We start from the raw sequence: 23,757 nt of genomic DNA on the forward strand, positions 1-23,757 counted from the left end.
TATACTTAACAAAGCATAAGCTGTATAGCTATTAAAAGTTATGTGCAAAGTTTGCTGGTTAATTATCGAGTTTCTGTCGAAAAAACTGAAGAATGATATTTGAAAGTTCACACAAATTTTTTGTTCAATTCACAAAAATATAAATATAATCAAACTAATTTTTGTGTTCTCACTTTTTTTCATATATATAATTTTATATTTTATTATTTAGGAATTATAAATTTATGTATTATATTTTTAATTATTATGTTTGTATATTTTATTATATATTTTTAATTTCTGCATCAAGTTTTATTTAATTTTTGATACGAATGACTTTATTATATTAAAAACACAACAAAAAAGCGTAAATTTTTCTAATTTTTAATTCGTTACTATTTATATTATAAATACGAAAATTTGAATAGAAAAAAAAGAAGAGAAAACGATCAAGGAAACAAGAAGATGAGAGAAAAGAGACGCATGTTTTATGGATTCTAAGTGCATCTTATTAGGAAAACGAGCTACGTCACATCCGGATGTATAAATCGAACCGCGCAGTTGAGTTACATTTCTATCTCACTCATTCTCTCTCTCTCTCTCTCTCTCTCTCTCTCTCTCTCTCTCGAATAGAGTGATACTTCCTTGGTTCAATTTGCATAATCCTGTGTCAATGTGCGATGCTCTTCCTTAAAAGATATAAATTGAAGAACTGCCTTCGAGAATAAAATCCTCATGTTACGCGACAGAAAGCTCTATTTTGAAATTTTATTGCACATTTTCTAACATTTTGTCAAATGTTATAATAATAATAAATAAGAAATAAATATAATAATAAATAAATAGTTCAGTTTTTTAAAAATTATTGATTTAATAGAAAAAAAATTAATCGCAAGGAAAATAGTAAATATACTTATTTAGATTCTGATAACATATATTATTAGTTTTAATATTTGTAGTTTAAAATGTAAAAAAAAATACTTTTTATAAGTAGAAACGCCACTCTTGTTTTATTTTTTATTAAGCACTAAATTCTTTAAATATTATATATATTTGCTATACCTACTAGACAATTTTCCTTTCAGAGGATACCAAAATATGATTAGCAAAATAAATGTCTATCAAAAGAGTACAGTCTCTGGACAGTTTAAGATTTTTCCTACATAAGGAACTCAAAGTATCGCATTCGCTAGAAGAAAAAAATAAATAGTTGACAAAATTTACGAGCAAGGACGGAACGAGACGTTATAATTAATAGCTTTTAATTAACCGCGAGTCCTTTAGAGAAACCAGATGTTTAATCGCGGATATAAAACGCGCGTGTCAAAGGTTATGCAAAATGCGATTGTAAGCAAATCTTTTTGCCGCGCTTCTGTAAAATACCTAGTCTGAAATCCAAGTGATCATTCTTTTCAGACTAGGCGCAGATTTACCTCACAGTTTTATTCCAAAATACGATTGTTACACATTTATAATAAAGTCTTAATTTAATCGATGATATTTACATTATAATTATATTATACATATTTTATAACAAAAGATTATATTTTGTTAAATAACACATGAAACGCGTAGCTTCAAAAATATGCTAAGATTTATTAACTTCGATTTATTATTCAGAAAAAAATTTGAAATTATTGTTAATAAATTAACTAAAAGAATAAAAACTAAAAAAATAAAAAATAAAAAGGAAGTATATGTAATATGATTTGAGATCTAGTGTCTAGATGAATCAAGTTATTGAAAAAATTAATTAAATTTAGAATTTAAAAAAAAACAAGAAAATAAATAAGTAAATAGAAAATTATATAATTTTAATTAATTAAAGATGTATAAAAAATTAATCAAACAATTAATCAGAAAATTTATAATTCAAAAATTGATATTGACATTAGATATTTTTCGAGGAAAAGAATCAAAATGTGCAACTAGTGTGTTATTTTAAATACATATTGTTTGAAAAACAGCGCGGACGGTGATCTATGCATCGTGCATGTGATTGCACTGATTTGATCTGCGTATCCTAAACGATGTGAGCTCTCTATTTTTAAAGGAATGAATGGTTCTTAAATTTACTCCTTTGAGAAAGCCGCATCAGATATGATCTTTTCGAGTTTTCAAGTCACTCGCCTTATCTACAAACTGAATTTTTCACTTTTTGTTTAATTAACAGGCCAACAATCGGTATTCTCTTAAAGTTGATTATAAAAGGAATTTAATGATCGATAATTAATGTTTTGTAAGAATATAATGTTTACGTAAGAATATAAAAATTCATTATATGTTGCAATAATAAAACAGATCAAATATAAATTTCTGTTATGCAATTAATTTAAAAAAATCGTACAACCTTAATTTATTTTATACAATATATATGCACATATATTTGACAAATTAGATAATATTAATTAAATGTGACATCTTTGTAATATGTATTATATTCTTTTCATTGTTATGATAATAAATAACATTTAATTTCAAAGAGTACACTTACCATTTGTTGAGCGCTTTTCGGTTTCCGGTTAATGTCGATTACTTTTTGATTAGCTGTAACAAGAGAGATAATCAGGAATTAATTTAGAAATTATTTTTCTTTTATTTAGCTGACTAACGGACATTCCGGCAAATTGCATATGGCACGCACATACAGCACGTGACTATCGTATCCTATGCGATAATGATTTTACTGCAAATTTATGTTACGAATAACTGTCCAATGCCATAAACGATTCGGTACTGTTAAACGAATCACATATTTAGCGAGTCGTCAGCTAGTGTGTATGTGCATGTGTACGAAACTGACGTGGAAATTCAATTAATTGTTGAAAGTTTAGCTTTATTTTCAACAATTCTACAGTTCTTGATAAATTAAACAAATAGTTTTCTGAACATTAAATAAAAAAAAGACTCGAAACAAACTGAGATAATCACACTACATCTAACTTTGTTCTCTGACGATTTTTTAAACATTTCTTACCGGATTTTAAGCGTTTGAGAGCGCTTTCTATAATAATAATTCTACAAAAAATTCTATATGTAAAAATTATTAGAACACTAATTAAAGAAATTAGGTCGCCTGAGACTTCAGACGCATAAGTACTGAAGTGAGACATTGGTCAATAGTTCTATCAATTTTACACAACATAAGTATTATTCTGCAATCGCTTATATTTTCTGAATAAACTTCTATGCGTAAAAATTATTAGAATGTTTATTAAACAAATTAGATCGCTCAAGTCGCTAGATTATATAAGAGGTGTATTTAAAATCGATAGAGCTATCGAAATACGATTAATATTTCACCTCGGTAGTTCGGTACTTACATATCTGGTGTCTTAGACAATCTAATTTGTTTAATAAATATTCGAATAATTTTTACACTTTTAAAACTTTTCAAACTCTTGTAAAACTGTTGTAAAACTTTGAAACGTTTAAAAACTAGCAAGAAATGCTAAAAAAATCGACGGGCAAAGAGATACAGCATGACCTTGGTGTCTCATTTTGTTCCAAGTCTTTTTTTTATTTAATAGTCAAAATTATTTGTTTAATCTGTATCAAGAATTTTAGTATTATTGAAAATAAAGTCAGAATTCTTAACAATTAATAAGTTTTCACGGAGTCAGATGCTAACTACACACACCGTCAGCTAACATCACCGATCAGTTTTATGCATCCATCTTTATTAATAAAGTGCCACAACTAGTGTAAAAAAATTTTTATTTATTTATTTCATATAAATGTTAATTTTTTTTCTTCAAAACAATAAATAAAAATATTAATTTTAAATTATAATATTTATAAACAAAATAAAATTTAGTGTGCAGAAAAGATTCGCAAACACACATTTTTAAAATGCATATGTAACTGTTTTCGCTTTTTCTTGATACACACATATCTGAATAATTACATAATTTTTAAAAGGTAGAAAAACGAGGATACACTTACTGACAGCCTCCACCAAGTCGGCCAGAAGGACACCGTCGCAGAGATCAGCCTGGAGATCGGTTACTCTCCTTTTGCAACCACCTCGTTCTAAGTAATAATTCGCCCAATCTGTATAGATCTGAAATATTAAAAGTATTATTTTATTTTTACTATTAAATACAGTATTATATAAAGTTGATATATAATAAACATATATCTTAAAATCATTAATAATATAAATAAATATAATTAATGACATTTTTCAAGTTATCACAGTTTTTTCCTTTTCTTATTCTTTTAAAAATATATAAGAGAGAGAAAAAGAGAATCTTTTATATATATATTTAAAATATAGGTTTTTTATAATTTTAAATTGTACTTTTTCCATTATATCTAGTTCTAATTACTATATATTATACAGGGTGGACCGTTTTAATCAGTACAGGCAATATCGTAAACTAACTACTAATTAACCTAATAATTATAGAAATAAAAATATTTAAATGTATTCCTATGTATTAAATGCGAATTTAAAATTTTTTCTCATTCCTAGTAAAATTGCAATTTCAGGCTTACGCCTCTATTTTATGAAATCCTCGATACATATACTAGATTCATGTATACTTTATCATGTAAATTTTCTTCATCTTCTAAAAATAAGAATAATAATAAGAAAACATTCGTAGAGTAAATTCGAATCGAACTTATTCATCGTAATACTACGATGTGAAAAATTGCGTGCACTTTTAATTATAATATGCTTTTCATAGTAATGATTATATTTGATCGATTGGCTTTCAAAATCATAGCTCGGTGAATTAAAGGCAATCATAAAAGAGAAAGAGAGAAAAACATATTGTAGAGAAACAGATTTTATGGTAGATATGGATTAATGGCAGATAGATCAATTATTGTTTCTCTATGCTGTAATTGCACGCCAATTATTACTTTGCTTCCATTATTACGAATGTTTGTATTTGTAAAATAATAAGTAATTACAAAAATCTGTACGCGCAAATGTTTTATAAAAAAATTTTTTGTCTGTTACATTAAAAATTCCTTGAGACTTTAGAATAATTAAAAATAATTTTGTGGAAAAAAATACAAACTTTTCTTGTATTTTATTGTTAAAAAATAAGAAGAAAATAAATTTGTTTATATAATTCTTCTTAAATACTTTTAAAGATTGTCATAAATATGTCTGCTGCACCGCTAATCAAGTTTATGCAAATTGTATGACTGACTCTATGTTACTCGAATGATAGAAGCAAAGTGAAGAATGTCGATTGGCGTGATAGAAACCTTTTCACCTCAAAGAACCTCTCGCGAGATGTTTCCTTATTCACCTCTCGTCTTTAATACATATGTGATTCACAAATATTAACTTTGTGTTGAGTCTTGCTTAATTCTTTTGATACATTTTCTTATCTTAAATTTCTTTGTAATATTTAATATTTATTATCAATAAATTTCATTCAATTTATAATACAAATAATTCAATAAATATTTTTTGGAAAAATTTTGGTAAGAAAATGATTATAATCAAGAAATTTATTATTCTAATTCTCAAAAAAAAAAAAAAATAATATTATAAAATAAAAAAGAAAATTTTATACATATACATACATTTATATGTACATGTATATAACAAAATAAGAGTATATTTAATTTTATTAAAATTTTAATTTAAAAAATTCCAATTAGGCACAGAAAATAAGCAAAAGTTCAATAAAAAATATTTGTAAAGTTACAAGTATGTGACACAAAGAATTATACACCTTATATGTAATTATTCCAAATTACGAGAAAATGATGACCCCAAAAAGTGGATTAACAAGCACTTATGAACAAATTGTACTTTAGAAATCTTTCGTCAATGAAATTGAACGCAACTGTAATTGATTGCTGACTCTTCTCATAATTTTCTTGTTCAGCGAAAACAACACGATAGAAAACCCTGAGCAACTGCATGTACGCACTTACGTTTATTAACACGCGATTTTTTTCTCATTTCCCGTGTTTATTTTCTCTCTGCTTTTTTTACCTGCTATTTTATAGTGCCGTAAATATATGATCGTCATTATGTATGTGATTTATTTGTCGGATATTCGAATGATCGGATGGAAAAAAGAGAGAGAGAGAGAGAGAGAGAGAGAGACTGGGCGGGGAGGAAAGAGAAGAGGGAGTTATACGTTAATAAATTTATTCGCAAATTCAATCAAATCAATATTATTTCAGATATTTATACATTTCATCGAGTGCACATTTCCTATCTCGTTCGCGCTACGCCGTCTCCGACTTGCGGATATTGCGTCATTAATTACATCTTCAACCGCAAGCTTGTACAATTTTTACGTGCAAGAAATTTTTATTTTTTCTAAAAATCCTTTATGCGTAAGTATTTTTATAAATGAAGTTCGGGAACATAAATCACGACAGCAAGCATGAATTGTCCCGATGCGTTTACCGTGCTGGCGGAGCGCCAGGCTTTTCAGCGCGTGCAAGCGTGCAAGCGTACGAGCGAACGACTCTCGAGAGTCTGTCCGAAGAGGCAGAGAGTAGAAAGCAGAGAGCAGAGAGACGCGCACTCGCTCACAGCACTGGACGCTGGAAGGCATAAGGAAAGACAAACGTGATGTAGACGAGAAAGAGAAGAAGGCAGGAGCCACATAGAGCGCGAGGAGAGGAGAGAGTTAGTCATCGCGTACTATTTTTAAGCGTGTAAAGAGACGAGCGGAAGGGACGCGGGCGAAAGCTTGCCTCATGATTTCAGGTCGCCATTATTACGGTGGCCACGATGGGGTCGTCGCTTCTCCGAATCTTTTCGCGCTTTTCCGATGAAATCCCAGGACTTTCCCGTGGTATTTTAGTAAGAAAAGAGAGAAAGAGAAAGAGAGAGAGAGAGAGAGAGAAATTAAAGAAACAGAAGTAAGATTGAACGAAACGCATATACTAAAGTACATCTCTCACTGACTGTGAGATAAAGGCGTTTTTTATTTCATACACAACTTATAATTTTCACTTTAATATAAAATTTATTCTTTTGCCGAAAAGAGATAGTAATAAATGTAAAAAAAATAAAGCTAAAATGTAAAAAAAATAAGATAATTAAAGCAAGATATAATGTAATTGAGTACATAGTTCTTTATAATTCTATATACTTTATGCTGTAAAAGTGAATTTAATTGATCTTTTGAAAATATTGAGAATATCTAAGATTGAAAAAAATTAAGTTTTTTAAATAATAATATTAATTAGCATTACAACAAGACACTTTGGTGTGTATAAGATTTAATATTTTATTTTTTCTTTGGGTATTAAAATTTACCGAATAAGATATTTTTTCGTCGTGCAAAATATTTGTGATGATCTGTTTTATAGAATGTTATAATTTAAATTCTTATGGATTTATTGTCCTCAAGAAAAATAATCATTATTTACATATTTGCCCGGTTATTTTGTACGAATCCATTTTTATTTTGCATCTTTTCGTTATACATTAGACTTTTATTAATCTGACTTTCATCCTAATTTACCTATCTTTCAATTAACCAAGTATTCATACTTTCATACTTGCCCTGTGGTTTACCCTGCGGACTCAATTTGCCTGGCTCTCGCTTGAAATTTGTTAAAACAACAATTGTATTCAACTTTCAAATCAAGATTTGTAACAGAAAACACTGAAATTTAATTCAAGTTTCTATTTGTTTCCTTTTATTGCATTTTTTTTGTATTATAAAGCAAGATTTTACCTATGTCCGATCAGAAAAGACAAGCTTATCTTTCGCTCGATATTTATATACAAAAAGTGTTTATATATATATAAAAGCTTTATCTATCTATATATTTATATCGAACGGACGGACGATAGATTTAGTTAGCAGCCTGATACTTCTGTCCAAGCAAAACTTTATTATACTCCTGATTGTATTAAATTGTCTTTCTTCCATTAAAAGTAAATTTAAGGAAATTTATAAATTTGTGAACACATACACAGAATGCAGAATGATGTTTAGAAATGTGCAAAATTATTGCATAAAGATTCGGGAAGTCTCTTGGCAAAAGAAGTAACGAACCTGTACAATATTACGCGTGGAATCGGCCTTAATGTCGTCGATGGAACCGCGCACAGATCTCGGCGCTCTGATGCACGCCATGACGCCGCCGGTGGTCATCGAAATGCTCCAGCGTCATTCGAATGTGCGCTGTGATTATCTTTCGCGAATCGTAATTGTATTCTGCACTTTGAACCGAATTGTCACACAGTAATGCACAATTGCGCTCGCGCTCTATTCACACTACAATTAAAATTATAATCCTTCACTTGTGATACGATGTGTCATCGACCCTTCATTTTTTTATTCTTGTCCTTTCAATAAAAAATCCTTTCAATAAAAGTCCTTTGATTTGATACCAACTCGTACACCGAACGCCGAAAATTAATATTTTTTTCTAAAACGGTTTTGTTTTATTCTTCTGAAATTTCAATTAAAAAAAATATATCAATGTTATAAATAACAATATTGGGATGATGTTATTTATTGTTATTTCAGATCTGAATTGCAAAGAAGCTTGTTATATAATATTAAAACAAACAATTGCATTAATTTTATTCGTACTACTTAATATTGTTAAAAAAATGGCCTCACTGCAAAATTCTTTTATATACACTTGATATATTGTATTTCAATCGTTCAATTGTTCAATTTGCCGCCCTCGTTCCAGATCGATCTCCAGAACGACGATTTGCGCAATGTCACGATCCATTATATTATACGAAACACACAGAAACGTCTCGACACCACGACGCATCGGACGTAACTGAATACGCGAGCAACGAAGCGCACGTTTCTCTACTCGTAAGTATACAATCTCTCGCGCCTTCTCCTTCTCCTTCTTCTCATTTTCTCCCTCCTCATCTTCTCTTTCATCTCCCCCTCCTTTTCCTGCTTTGCCATTCTATCTATATATCTCTATTTACAAAACCTCACCATAGAATATCAACAAGTTACGTTCTTATATTATAGAATTTGATGCAATCATTATGTTTTGAAAATTTGAAATTAGTTATGGAAACTTAAAGAAATTTATTGCAAACTTTAAAATATTGTTCACGCGAAACATCACATATTTTTTAATAATGTATGTGTATTTAGTATATGTGTATGTAATAAAATCATTCAGCATATTTCTTTCAATTTTATCATCATCATTATCATCATTATTATTATAAAAAACAATATATCAGTATAACGATGGAAAAGAAAGTTGAAAAGATGGAAAGAAAATAATCTAAATTTATTCAAAGTTTAATATTAAAGTCTATTCAATCTATAATCGTTCACATTTAATTTTAATTACGTCAATTAATCAAATCTGAAAATAAAAATTAAAATAATATTTTAATTTAATATCAAAGTTACTAAATATAATATTTTAATCTTGGATTAAAAAAAATTTGTAAATTATATAATTATAGCAATTTTACAAACACACACACAAAATTTATATTATAATTATATTTTTCTTTATTTGCGCGCATATTTTTATAATTAATCGTAAAATTATGCAAGATGTTCTCATAAAAAAATTATATATACAAAAGTCTTGAAAAATTAAGCATTATAATCATGATGATGGTGCATACGATCAGAAAGTGTGACACGCCTTAAGATTGATATTTTAGATATTTATTATAAACACGACTAAGAAACTGCATCGAGCTATCAAAGAAGATGATAATATTGTAAGGATATTAAATTAAGAAGAAAATTTCTTAATAATAACCAATATTAACGAGTCAGCGTCAATTCAACAATATATTCAATGCCTTCCAATGCACAATTTCTCAATGCCTTCATTTAACTTGAAGAGAGCTAACGGAAGAAATAATCAGAGAAATATGTATACGCAGAGAGTCGCATAATTCTTGGCAAAAATATTAATTTTTATTTTATTTAACTAAAAATGTAAATAACATAGTAAAATGTTGAAACTGCAACTTCTTATATACTGAATGCCTTATATATCTCTATGATATTTTGCGCAACATGTATATAAAATAAAATAAAAATCGTCTCTATTATTCTGATTGCGAAATATAATACATCCAAAGTTTTAATACCTACTCCTTTTTCGCAATCTTTGAATATATATGTAATTTTTGCTAATAACTATGTCATCCTTGATTTATATTAAATATATTGGAATATGCAATAATTGTCTCTTAAGCTTACTTGAAGAGATAATCAAATTGTATAATGTGTCGGTGTAGAGGGAAAATGAAAGAGAATATAAAGAGGAAGAAGAAGTAATAAAAATTGCTAGACGTGCGACGATGTTCCGGGAAGACAATATCTTTCCTCTGTGGGCGAAAATAACGCGTAAAGGGGGATGGAAATAGAAAACGAGAGACGCGGTTCGCGGCGGCGGCGCGTTGCGGCCGTTGAAGGAAGGAAAGAGCGGGCGACGGCGACGATCGAAATAGAGCGAACGAGCATCGTCGTTTGCGTGGGCGTCTTGGTTTGAATTAACGAATTAATGGAATCAAACAGAAGGCAGTAAATTCATCAGCAACCGATCCGTGCAACTGCCGTTTGATTAGGTCGCCAAGTAGTTCCGTTACAACAAGCTACCGCATTCTACATCTTACGTACATGTATACGCAATCTAATTTTTCTTCAATATAATAGTGATTCAAATTAGTTTTTCAACAATTGAAAAACATTAATCTCAAGATTTAATTCTAATTTAATAAAGCAACTCGATAAAAAAAATTAATTTAAAAATCTTAAAATATAATACATAAAATTCATTGTCCATTAATGACGTCGATTAATTTAAGGAATCTTAATTATAATTTCTGTATAACAAGTATGCTTCTTTCATTAATTTCCTATTAATTATATTAATAATAAGATAAATCATATCATAGACAAATTAACTGTAATTAGATATTAGTGGTTGATCTCACTATATATTTCAATTCTTTATATTTTGTTATCAAAGTTCCCGGCAATTTTGATGATGGTAGTTTGACAATGCAGCTTTGAATTTTGTTTTTTATTTCGATCCCTGTCATCCTAGATGTCAAAGCCGAGAATGTCACAATGAAATCGCAATACAGCGCGGCATTGATAAAAGCCGGGGGGAATCGTATATGTCTGTATGTATATACGCGTGTACGCGTTACGCGCTGATCGATATTCGACTTGGCGCCGATCATCGCACCGCAGTTGTGGCCGCGGCCGCGCGACTAGACGCGCGCGTTAAAAGGCAACGCGACGGACGGCATTACAATTAATGACGCTGCTCGTACGCAAACCGCGCGTGGAATAGCAATCGATTCGCGCACCTGTCGGGAATGTTCATGTCTCATGCGTGTATCCCTGCTGCCATTCATTCGTCGTTACAACAGCGGAATCCCCTTGGCTTCGCGAGTATTTACAATCTCTGCTAATATACTATATACATATGTATGTCTTTGATTCTCTTTGATGATTTTTAAATTAAAAAAAAAAAAAATAAAATAAAATGTGTTCAGTCTTCTCGTTGCTGCAACTCTTATTGTGTTTCGATAAAGTTAAAATTTTTTGCTTTCTAAATTTTTATTTATGATTCTATTTGCATGTCCTCTCTTTCTCTTCCTCTTTTGATTATTAAACTTTTTTTTTAAATCATCGAAATCATTTTTTTCCTTTCAATTTTAAATTTTTATTTTATATCGCACGCGTACGGATTAATAATTATATTAAGTACACAAGTAAAATAAGTGCAAATCAGGTTTACAACATCGCGCAACACGGTCTTTCTTGCATGTATGTGAGTTGATTTCAGTGATTCGAGCGATCTTCTAAAATTTGAATCTGCAAATTGTCAACATTTGCATTTCGAAAAATTTAACAATTAATTCCTGATGCTTTCACAATCGTTTTTCCAACACAACGATTTGCATCTCAAAGTTTGAGGGAACAGTCAAACGATAATAATTGTCCTTCGGCAGGGGAATGGCGGTCCATAGCGCAAAAGGGGTGCATGAAATTGAATATTGCAACAGATCCCTCCGGAACGATGGCGATGCCGAAAGCTCAGGAGCTGGAAACGAAACCGTTAAAGGACAATAATTAATTCGCTCCTGACGACCAACGGCAGTCTGACGGCTCGTTAGTCCCGTAATCCTGCTCTTTTTTTCCTGCGTGATAATGCAACCGAGAGGATGATTTGAGTAAAAAAGAGGGACGAGATGAAAGGTAAACCTCATATGCTTTTTTTTTTTTTTTCAAAAAGAAAAGAGTAAATCGCCGACCGAGATTGACTATGATAAATAAATACTTTTGCAGTCTTTATTTTCTTACGGTAAGATTATAAAGTCCTTATTCTGATTACATTCTTCAACATTTCTTTTATTTTTACTATTTTGGAGAAAAATTATGTTTATTTTAAAAAATACATACAATGTACAAAATCATAGAGAGATATGTTGCTATAATTTTATATAAACATAGATGTTTTTCTTCGATATAAATCAATATTTTTATTTCTATTTAACTATTTGAAAAATAATATTATTATATTTTACTAATAACATATCTATATAATGTAAACATTAAATTTGATACAAATTTGACATTTCTAATATTTTTTTTTCCTTGAAAAACTCTTCCTCAATTTCTTTGCCTTTTATATTTTCCAGCCTTTTTGCAATACATTTTAATTTGACAAAAATCCTGCCAGTTGGAAAGTTGTGAGACTAATTCACACCGACTGACGAGAGAAAGTGAGTTTCACTTTACCCCAATAATGACAAAAGGGGTTGGATAGCTTACGTCGACGTAACAATTTTGCGGGCGGAACACGTCTCGCGTCTGCGTGTGGTGAGAACGGGAGACGAGAAAGGGATGGAAACCCTTGGCTTTGTCCATTATAGTGAGAGAGAGGCTTGTTCTCTCGATGGACACCACTGATTATATGTATAGAACGGCTCGACGGAATTAGATTTGCTTTAACCCGAACGATATCGAAACATACCAGGGAGTTGTTGGCATGTTGAGACGAGAGAGGAGAGAAAATGGAGGACGAAAGGGAAATCCGGGAATCGGGAAATTATCTTAAGCATAATTCAACAACCCGATCGGAATGATCTTCCTAATTTAATAGAGTGTTTCTCGAAAAGATCGAAAAGAAAAGAAAAGGAGGAAGCACAATATATATATAGGTATATTTTCGTAACTTGTTAAAATTATGATACTAATTGTAAGTCATATAAGTATGTGTGTATATATCCACATGCGAACATTATTACATTTAGTTATATTTCCTTAAATAAAAAAAAATCTTAATTATGTAATATTATTTTCATCGCCAAAAATTTAATAATGATGAAATATAATATTAAGAGAGAGAGAGAGAGAGAGAAAAATGCATATTAGTACTTATACAGTTTAGCTTTTAAAATTAATGGAAAAGTTGAAAAGAAAATATTTGTGGTACACACAAACACACACACACACACACACACACAAAGAATCAAAGTGTGAAAAATGCACAACTTATCGATAATATCAATATAATATAAGTGACAAATGCGTTAATACGAATCCGTTTGTTTTTTCGCCGGTCATTGTCCGGGGCTGTCCCTTTTCCTCGCCGTCACAAAGTATCCCCTGCCCGTGTGACAACCTCTTTTCTCTGCATTTTTCACTCTCTTTACTCCGAGAGATGCACGTTAACTGTGCACTTAGTTACGCAGCAAAATCTCCCGCGGTCAATTTTCCGATCGACAAAGCGCGACTCAAGTCAACTGGGAATCGTTAGAGATATGCAAATATAGATCGCGCCTCTCCATCAGGAAATAGTACAAGAATCTATATTGTAAACCGAAGGATTTAATCTTATCTAATCTGCAATTTAAAGAGTCATATAAAAACACAACTTAATAATAAAATTAATTTATAAAAATCAATAGGAGAAAAGTATAAGTATCAAATAAGAATAAAAATACATATTTAAAAGTAATTAAATCATTATACATTTTAAATTAAATTATAAATTATTTACATAATCAATTAAAATATAAATAGTTGAGAAATTAATTTAAAGAAAGTTACAAAATTGTAAATTAAATAATAATATCAGTTTCAGATTCAAATAACAATTGTTTTGTTACACTCTAGAGTCTGATAACTATCTGACAATTAATAGCAAATTTTCGAGTTATATTTTTTTTTAAAGTAAAATTCTTTCACAACTTTTTATCATCTTTTAATACATAAAATTTGATAACAATAAAAGTGTATATATATATATATATATATATATATATATAAAGTGCTTCCAGTTTAACCGTCAAACCAGCATAAAATTTAAATTAAAATATAAAAATGTCAAAATAAAAGCATTTTCCTTTTAAATATATCTGCAAAACAATATTTTAAAAATATTCACATTTAAATATACGGAGGTAAAGGATGAAATAAACATATAAAATTATAAATTGCTATAAAATTTTACCGTAATTTTATTTTTTTTTCTAATAATTAATAAAATTTCAACATTTCTCAAATTTTAAGTTCGTCTAAAATCTAAGCACTCTGTAGAAAAATTCATCGAGATTGATAAGAGTATAATAGATCAAGTCAGATTGAAAATCATGCACGGTTGAGAACCATTGTAACTGAGTTATCGTTCCCCCAAGAACTAGATGGAGGATGCACCCTCTTTCCTCAGGAGGGAATGTATTCTGCAACAAGCATGTCCTATGTTCTCACACCCTCACGGAATTCGAGAAAACTCTGTGTCGTCATGACTACCAAACTCTTTTTCTCTTTCTTCCTCACGGGGAAGTTATTTTTACGCGTTTACCATTACGACAGTACTCTGATAAGATCTGATTAGCATCTCTTGTTTCCTCGTAAAATTAAAGCCTATCCAAACATCTTTGAATCACTAATATCAAAACAAAAATATAGAGATGTAAATGAGAGAATGTTAAAAAAAGAAACAACGATCGTAAAAAAAGCAAAAAACAAAAATAAATCCCAAGTTAATAATACACATAAAAGCGTGTATTGTATATTAATCTGTTACACTTACAATTACATAAATATGCATAACATTAGTAAGAAAATAGGCTGTTATAAGATGCTCATTTATTTAACATCTCAATATTATTCAAAAATATATTAAAACTATATACTAGAAAATAAAGATTTAATAAATAATATAATAAATGAAAACTATATAAATTTATTCAACTAATAAAAAATATATAATTCATATTATTCAAATTAATTACACAATATTACTAAAATTCTTTGATCAAAACATTTCCTGCGAAAATCAGTGCAATAGAATTATTAAGAATTGTATCCTTTTTCCTCGACATGTTGTTTCTTTTTCTTTTTGCCCGTCTCTTTAGCTTCCACTTTGGGATGCTCGCAACTTGTTTTTTCGTAGTTTGCGAGCCGCCGGCGCCACGTGGGTTATGTTTTATGAATGAATGGCTCACCTACGCGCCATTATACAACGTGTGCACGTGTGTACACATGCACTCGCAAGAACGAGCTAAATTTACCTGAGTCGCAATGCAACCGGGCCCAACCCTGCCATTGTGTGTCGTCTCGTGTGGGCATCCTTTCGCATATATTAACTGACTCACATGAAGCGAGTGAGAGATAAGGCCCTCGATTTTAGAATCTCACAGATGAACACGTGCAAAACTTTCGCTAGTGGGTTTGTCTTGCGTAAGAATACTAGAATACTCGTCTATAGCTTTTCTGAGGCAGTTACACATCTTACGACATGCACTTTGTCAACAGTGCAGTGTATGTACTTACATATTTAAATATGCATGCGGAATGATAATATTAATTTTAGAAAAAAAATTGTACTAAGATAAAAAAAAATTATAAGAATAAAATATGTATTATCTTCATAGTTAGAATATACATATAATAACTTTCCAAAGTAAAAATATATTTAGAGTATTAAAAACATGAAATAACTATTGTGTAAAGCACAAGAGAAATAATTATACCCATGTAAAATACGCGAAAGAAAAAAAATTGCTTTTTATTTTACGTTATCAAAGAATAATTGCATAAAATTCGAAGAATTAATTTCTTAAAAATATTATCTTGTCTAGTTTTCTATTACACAAAAAAGATTTTAGATTTTTGCTAGAGTTTACAATAATTACACTTATAACTATATATTCAAATTAAAAGGCAAATCTCTTCGATTATTAATAACAAGTAAAATTTCTACTTACAATTAATTCTTAAAGATAGTAGATAAAATCTACATCTACAGCATACACGTGTTATTCGTAGAAAGTGTATTACGGATTCAGGTTTCGTCACGTCGAAATTGCTATAATTCTTTCGGCTCACGTATAGCGCGCGGGAGACCGCTAACTCGCTCTTCGAAATACTCTAACGAGCTTCGACATTTGCTTGGGGTCGTGCTCCTGATTCGATGTCAGTCCTATCTTCCCAAGCGGTATCCTACTGCCCCAAGGAACAAGACGGTTCTCTTCGCATCTCAACGATGCGTGTTGCCGATCTTTTCGCTTCTTTCACTCTTTTTCACAAAGCACCTACCCCGAACAATACTACCCCATATATTATAATTTAAATGTTATTTACCACTGTTATTTTAGAAATAAATAGCTTTAAAAAATTACATCTAAATGCTAATTATCTTGCGTGTGCGTATACCTTTAATAAATAAATTTCTAAGATATTTTTAATTTTTATAGAGTCGTTGAATATATTAATTTCATTTCTCTTATTTTTAAATAATAATAATTTATGATATATTTACGTAGTCTATTTACAAAAAGAAGAAACTATATATCATAATTCATATTTTATTTTGTTATATACGAATTTTTTTGCATATAATAAACATATCAGACGAATAGTTTGATTAAAAAGGAAGAAGAAAAAGAATTTGTTATTGATGTGTCTGTAATTGTGGTTTTAACATTGGCTGCCATTATGACACATTTCTGCGATGTAGTTCGACACGTCTGTTCTCGCGTAAAACGTATCAGTACCATATTCGTGTGATGTGGCATTTCCGTGTGGCATTTGATGTGGACGCAATGTGGCATAGACTCCGGAAGGTCTGACAGTATACGCGGGGAATATTGATTTTCCATGACGGGTGTCCTTTTTCGGACGGCTTACCGAAATTTCTTTTGATCATAATACATATAAAATGGTCATCAAAGATAAAAGGTAATATTGCATAATAGAAAGTAATAAAAAAATAAAAGAAAAATTGCTCTTCTTTTTCTCCCTTTCTCAAATATATTCGTATAACAATTAATTACGATATTGACTCGTATAAATGTGTGTATACATTGTACAACAAAATATACAAAGAGAAAAAATTGTAGAATTAGGTATAATATAATTAAAAAGCTCATCATTTTAATTCGTATTAATCATATGTAATCTGACATTTTATTTCGTAACAATATAAGAAATATAGAAATAAAGTTTTTATTAAAAGCTAATTCTATTATAAATTAAGTCATTGGCTATATAATTTAATTAAATGAAATTTTTTCTTTCTCTCAAACATTTCTTTAATTTTTACTTTTAAATTTGTTTCTAGAAAAATGTATACGTTAACGAAACAAAATTTAATTATTATTTTCCTTTTTTGACAAGTAACGTGCGGAATAATTCTGATAAAAGTTGAGCTGCAAAACAGCAGCTAAAAATCCGCGCAAAGCGAAACCTGATAGAGCTGCGAAATCCCTTTCTCGTGATAATCCAGGTGCAACGTTGTGTGTGTCGACGTATTTATTTAACACCATTGCCGCAAACGCATCTACCTCGATTATTTTTTTAGCATCCTGCTGCATCCTGCTGCGCAAATGGATTATGAGTATTTATGTGTTCAGAGCACGGCACTCGGATAGAAAGAGAAATATTTATCCCAGCATGTAACGACCTTAATAAACTATACAATGATTTGAAAATTTGGAAAGCATGCTCGTATGCCTGTTTATTTATCGTGTAAGCTACACTTTGGAAAAATATCCTCTACCCTACTGTATTATTTTATTTTACTTATTTTAATAATAAAAAAATCAATAACATTTTATAATTATAATTTAATTATAATTTTATTACATACACACACCCTCTCTCTCTCTCTCTCTCTCTTTCTCTCTTTCTCTTTAATATTCCAAGCAATTAAAAATTAAATAATTTTGATATGGATAAAAGAAAAAATATAGTTAAAAAATCTGTTTTTTCATACTTTATGCATCTTTTAATTATTTACAAATAATAAATCTATAAAATAGTCTTATTAACTTTGAAATAATTCGCGACTTATGGAACGCCTTGTAAAGAAGCAGTAGTTGTAGTTCGTGCACGTGTCTGTGACTCACTTCGCGATTTGATTAAAGATCTATTTTCTCAGTAAGATGACTCGATAGGCGGAAATATGCGCTTCGCCTTGGGATAGGTTCGTCTCCATACCAAATATCGTAGAACAAATACAAACGCATATGTACATATACTGAGTATCGACATTTGTGAGTACGACCTAAATCATTTATCGTCCGATTGCCAATTTGCAGCCCCACGAAAATTGCTCTCGTCAGGCCATGCGCCCTCTTTCGCGCGCTCCCTTTACGTTATTTCAACTTTTCCTTTATCGATTTCGTATGCTTCAACAATATAATAACAATAGAGAGATGCAAGGAAATTTAACTGATTGTGAATAAAATTAAAACTAATTTTTAAAATCAATTTCAAACTTCACTAAAATCAAATTAAATTTCACTGAAATTAAAATGATATAAAAAATTAAATATAATAGTACTCTTTTATAATATAAAAGCATGCCTCAATTCGTTTATAACTCGTACTTTGTTTTATGAGAGCTGCAATTTTTCGCAAATGCATCTATATATATTTCAATGCAACCTTGTTATTAGTTAACTCGTTATTAGTTAACAATAACATGGTCCAACAATCTACATAGAGCGTTTTATTTATAAATGAGACATACGTCAAAGCTCATTGATTCATAATAAATAACAAATGACATCAGTAATGAATTTTGCCAACTGTAAAAATTTTTTTTCCCGAAATATCAAAAGAGAGATAAATAACTCTATTGTGTGTGCGATTCGCGAAAAACAAAACATGAGAAATATGTAATTCTGACAAAAAAATAGTAACAATTAATTATTTTATTACTAAAATAATAAAATAATAATTTATTAATAAAATTTAAAGGGAAATTTTAAATTTTATTAATAAATTATTATTTTAATTTATATTATACTAGTAGATTTTGCAAATAAAATGTAAGTAAAATAAAAGGAAAATTTCTGTGAGTCTCAAAATATTAATAATGTTAACAAATATATTTTATAAATTATACATTTTATGTGTGAATGTATTGCATCTTCATATATTACAAACCTGCATATGTATGCAAATTTTTGAAGTTGAGAATATTTTTCTCTTTTTATTTGAGTATTTCGAATGCATCTCAGTATCGGATGCATTCCTGTCAAATTGTATAAATTATATTATACGGGAAAAGAGAAAAAGATACACCCAATAAGATATATCCAATAAGGCACAAAATTAGATCGTTCATTTCCGCACGAATAATTGAGCTACGCGAGATGCAATAATGACGCGAATATGTTTGCTTTGTCAAAAGGAATAGAAGCATGAGCCAATTCAGTCCTTAGTAACGGGAAAGGGAAACAGAATCACCCTCCTTCCTGCAAGAAGATGCTGGTGCTATTCCCCAAGGCAAATATTACAAAAGAACAAATGACGAAAAGAAACGCCAACTGTATTCACCGAAATCGATCATCATGACATTTACGATTTTTATGACATTAATTTTGAATCGTCCATAAGATAAACAAAATGAAATAATAGAGAAACAGTACATTATTTAATTTCTTCGCAAACATTTAATCATATTTTATAATAATATGTATATTTCAAAAAATAGATTTTAATCTCTAATAAGTAAGTTGTCTAACAATAAAAATATATATAGAATAGCACGTTTGATTATCCTATATTAAATAAAAAGTCTAACGATAAATAGTAATTACTTATTTAATATATAGGATGCTTAAACATGTTTTTATATCAATCGTGTTTTATAGATTTTTATTAATTTATATATATAAATAAATACGCAAAGGAAATTAAATATATTTTAGAAATTTTATCTAAAAATATTGTAATTAGAGTCGCGAGAGATAATTCCTCAAGGTATCATTTAATTAAATATTAATATTATCTTTAATGTAAACTTGACGAGTAAAGTCAACATTCGCTTTGATCGCAATCTAATGAACATCCTTGTTTTCGTCTCGCCGAGGGCTAATCCTTTGGCGATATACATACGTATAAGGAACAAGAAGACGACAGTGCACCTTGCGTCATGGATGCTGGTAGCCGATAGCATCCCTTAAAGTAAACATCGCGGAAGGGCGGCAACGGACTTCTTTAGGGTTGATCAAAGTGCCTTCACACCCTCAGGCAGCATATTTGATAGCCTTTGCGAGGATCGATTCTCACGCTGAGAGAAATCTCGAGAGCCCTTTACAAGCGAAACATGAGCGTTGTGAAACTATGAGAATAAAAAGAAGCAAAAGAGAGCAACACGAAATGCTCAATTTTTTTGGGTCGATTTGACTTTCTCTTAACATCATACAGGATAATTCATTTCTAAAAACTATCTAAAATACCTCAATAATAAATAATATAAAATTGTGCATAGAATAATTCAGAAATTATTTGCCTTTAGGAAAGCATGCTATAATGTATAATAAATTTTCTCAAATTAATTTATTTTGTCGTTAGGGAATATATATAATTTTGAATAGATAATTCCCTCTCCTCCTTCACTCTCCGAGCTGTCATAGCACCATGCGCGAGATCGCTCCTTTTTATTTACTAGTATTTCGCACTTTATAAAGTTATATTATTTTAGCAACCTATTTCTAATGGGCAAAGTGCAATAAAAAAACAGGTATCTATTATACTTGAATATATAAAAAATATTTTTGTAACATTTAAGTTTTTTACATACTTAGCATGTTTGTGTTTTTTTTTGCTTTTTTTCTTTTATATTTGTAAACTTCTTTTGTAGGAAATAATCACTTTCTTTAAATTAATCTGCATTATTATAAATAAAGTTACACTTATATGCTCCTAATATAAAAAAAAATAATATAAAATTTGTATTCTCTTCCTAAAAGTATTTTTCAATTTTATATCTCCATTTGTATATTGTCCGATGTATAACTGCAGTCATATTACTGCGCTATGATTATTTTGCGATTATTTTCGCAATAGGCGATTGCGTGAAATACATGAATCGCCAGCGGCGAAATGGAGCTAAATTCGATATGCGTAGCGCCGCGAATTTGCGGCTCGGTTTCCAAAATTAGCTCGACGAGAGGGTGTATAGGAAAATCAGCTCGCCTCAGGGGATGACGAGGCTGGTCATGGGGTATAGTGAATATTACGAGCCTTTAGGGGGAAAGACAGAATGGAAAGAGAAACGTTATCGAAACGAAGAAGGACGAATGTCCACGTTAAATACGACGATTCACCGCGTCCGCTTGCAAAATTGCTTCCGTTTTTCGATTAATTCGAGAATGTGAGCGCATGCAAGAGAGCGTGCTGCTGACAGTTTATTTCGAGACCTGCATTCGAAATTCAAAATTCCCGACAGGTAAGGATTTATTCACTGCCCGATACAATGTCACTATCGTTTGTTCTACTCGTAAAAACAAAAAAATAGGTAAGTGGTATATATTTAATTAAAGATTTGAAAAATAGATTTTTAACTACAATTTCGTCATTTTCAATATGTTATCATTTAGTAGTTTATAGTTTAAGAATTACAATAAAATTACAACTTAATGTGTTGCCGTGCAATGCTTTTTTCTCAATAGTTATAATTTATATATATAATTTATCAGCTTGATTTGTATTAAAATATAATTTAAAGTGAATTAATCCTTCATAATTCAATATTGTAATATTCATATATTTCATGATTCAATAATTATAATTAAATAATAATACGATATTACAATCTCTCTTTAAATATGATTTATCGTCTATTCAATTTGCAAAAATAAAATACATAATAAATATTTACTTAATCTAAATGCAATTTTAAAATATAATTCTCTTTCCAATATGTAATATTGCATAATTTAATAATTATAAATGAATTATACTCTAATATGCTTTCAGAGCCTTTAAACAGATAATTAAATTTCGCTGTCAATAATTTCTATAAAATGACTGTACAATCAAGCGCTTCAATAATATCTGGTGTACAGCTATTTACAAGAATACTTTTTGACACAACTCATCGGTTTTTTTTTTCATCAATATGAATCAGTTAAATTATTGATAATTACGTAAATAGAAAAAAGTGTGTACTATTTAATAGTACAGAGAAGTGTGCTACTTAATATTACAGAAAAGTATTATAGGGGAATTTGACTACTAATTCAATGCCCTAAACATTTCAGTGTACATATATGTATATGTAGCTGAGCCGTAAATAAAAAAATATTTTTAATAGTTTATATACATTATAATATATTCAATTATATATATATATATATATATATATATATATATATATATATATTTTATATATATATTATCATAATACTCAAATAATTTAAAAATATAAATAGAAAATATAAAACGATTTCTAAATTTATTTTTATTTCACTGTTTTTAATATCTGCTTCTGTTAATTGCTTTAAAATGAATTATTATTATTTCTTTTTGAGTAAAATATTTTTAATTGTGAAAAATCTTGATCGCGATTGATTACTACGTATTATTAATAATTCATTACTGTTTTTAGTATCTGTTTTCATTAATCTTCCTAAATTCGATAAAGTTTTAATTATTATTAAAACATCTTGTATTCGAGAAACTAGATTGCACAACTAATCATAAACTACCTGCTGTGTAGTTTTTCCGCGATGCTGCCACTGATAGAAATGATCTGCATTTAAAGACCATCCGGGTGCAAAGCTGAATCCCTCTGTCGGCGCCTGCGAACTGGAGACAGATGTAACTGCAGCACACATGCACATGTGATGACACAGCAAAGGATCTGGAAGTTCCGTGTAGACACCCTTTCTACCACCAAACCATCCCGCTATCGTGCACTTATCGTTTAACTGAGCCGCTAGATCTTGATGGCATCGCGATTGCATCTGCATCTCCTTCTCCAAGGTGTAAAGAGTCTCGAACTCCAGGAAAGACATACCAGATCTTTCGCCGACGCATGTTGACGTGGTCGACGATATTTCGAGTCCCAGACCCATCTCGTTCTGTAATGAATCGTCATCCAACGATGAGAAAAATTTCCTCGGCGAACGCTTAGGATTGTAATACGCTTGTTGACGTTCTTCTGTTGACAGTCTTCTAGGCGATTTTCGATCGCTACAAATTCTTCGCGGCGATGTGGATGATCTGCTGGGGCTCGATGACGAAGATTCGGTTACTTCGAGGGTTCTTTGCGGAATACTTCCCGCTAAAGAGGGTATCAGCGATCTCGAAGATTTCAATCGACAAATCCTGCTCTTTGGTTTGGTTCCATTACTGGTGCGTGAATAGCCCGCGGGCGCCTTGAGACCCGACATTGTTCCTCTTTCATTTTTCGAGTCGCTCTACGCAATCGCGATTCGTCTTCGAGTAGATTTTCAAGTATCCAGAGAGAATCAAAAAGATCCACAGAATTTACGATTCGATTGGATCGCATTCGGTTCTTCTAATTAGAAATGATAGAAAAAATTCTAGTCTT

General features: G+C 30.1%; 1 protein-coding gene across 6 annotated transcripts in view; it reads right to left on the minus strand.

Annotated features, from left to right (window-relative positions):
* The window catches only part of Sick (sickie), a 183,905-nt gene that overhangs the window by 116,131 nt on the left and 44,017 nt on the right, over nt 1–23,757 (minus strand). For 4 of the 6 annotated variants that reach the window (XM_072891062.1, XM_072891063.1, XM_072891059.1 and 1 more), the window contains 2 exons: nt 3,925–4,042; nt 2,474–2,526 (listed from right to left, as the gene is read on the minus strand). In XM_072891062.1, coding sequence (XP_072747163.1) covers nt 2,474–2,526; nt 3,925–4,042 — 171 coding nt within the window. Of the gene's footprint in view, nt 1–2,473; nt 2,527–3,924; nt 4,043–7,979; nt 8,445–22,909; nt 23,724–23,757 lie in introns of those variants that run through there. The other 2 variants (XM_072891060.1, XM_072891061.1) reach the window with 2 other exon arrangements.

Source organism: Anoplolepis gracilipes, chromosome 4, assembly GCF_047496725.1.
Source record: "Anoplolepis gracilipes chromosome 4, ASM4749672v1, whole genome shotgun sequence".
NCBI lineage: Eukaryota > Metazoa > Arthropoda > Insecta > Hymenoptera > Formicidae > Anoplolepis > Anoplolepis gracilipes.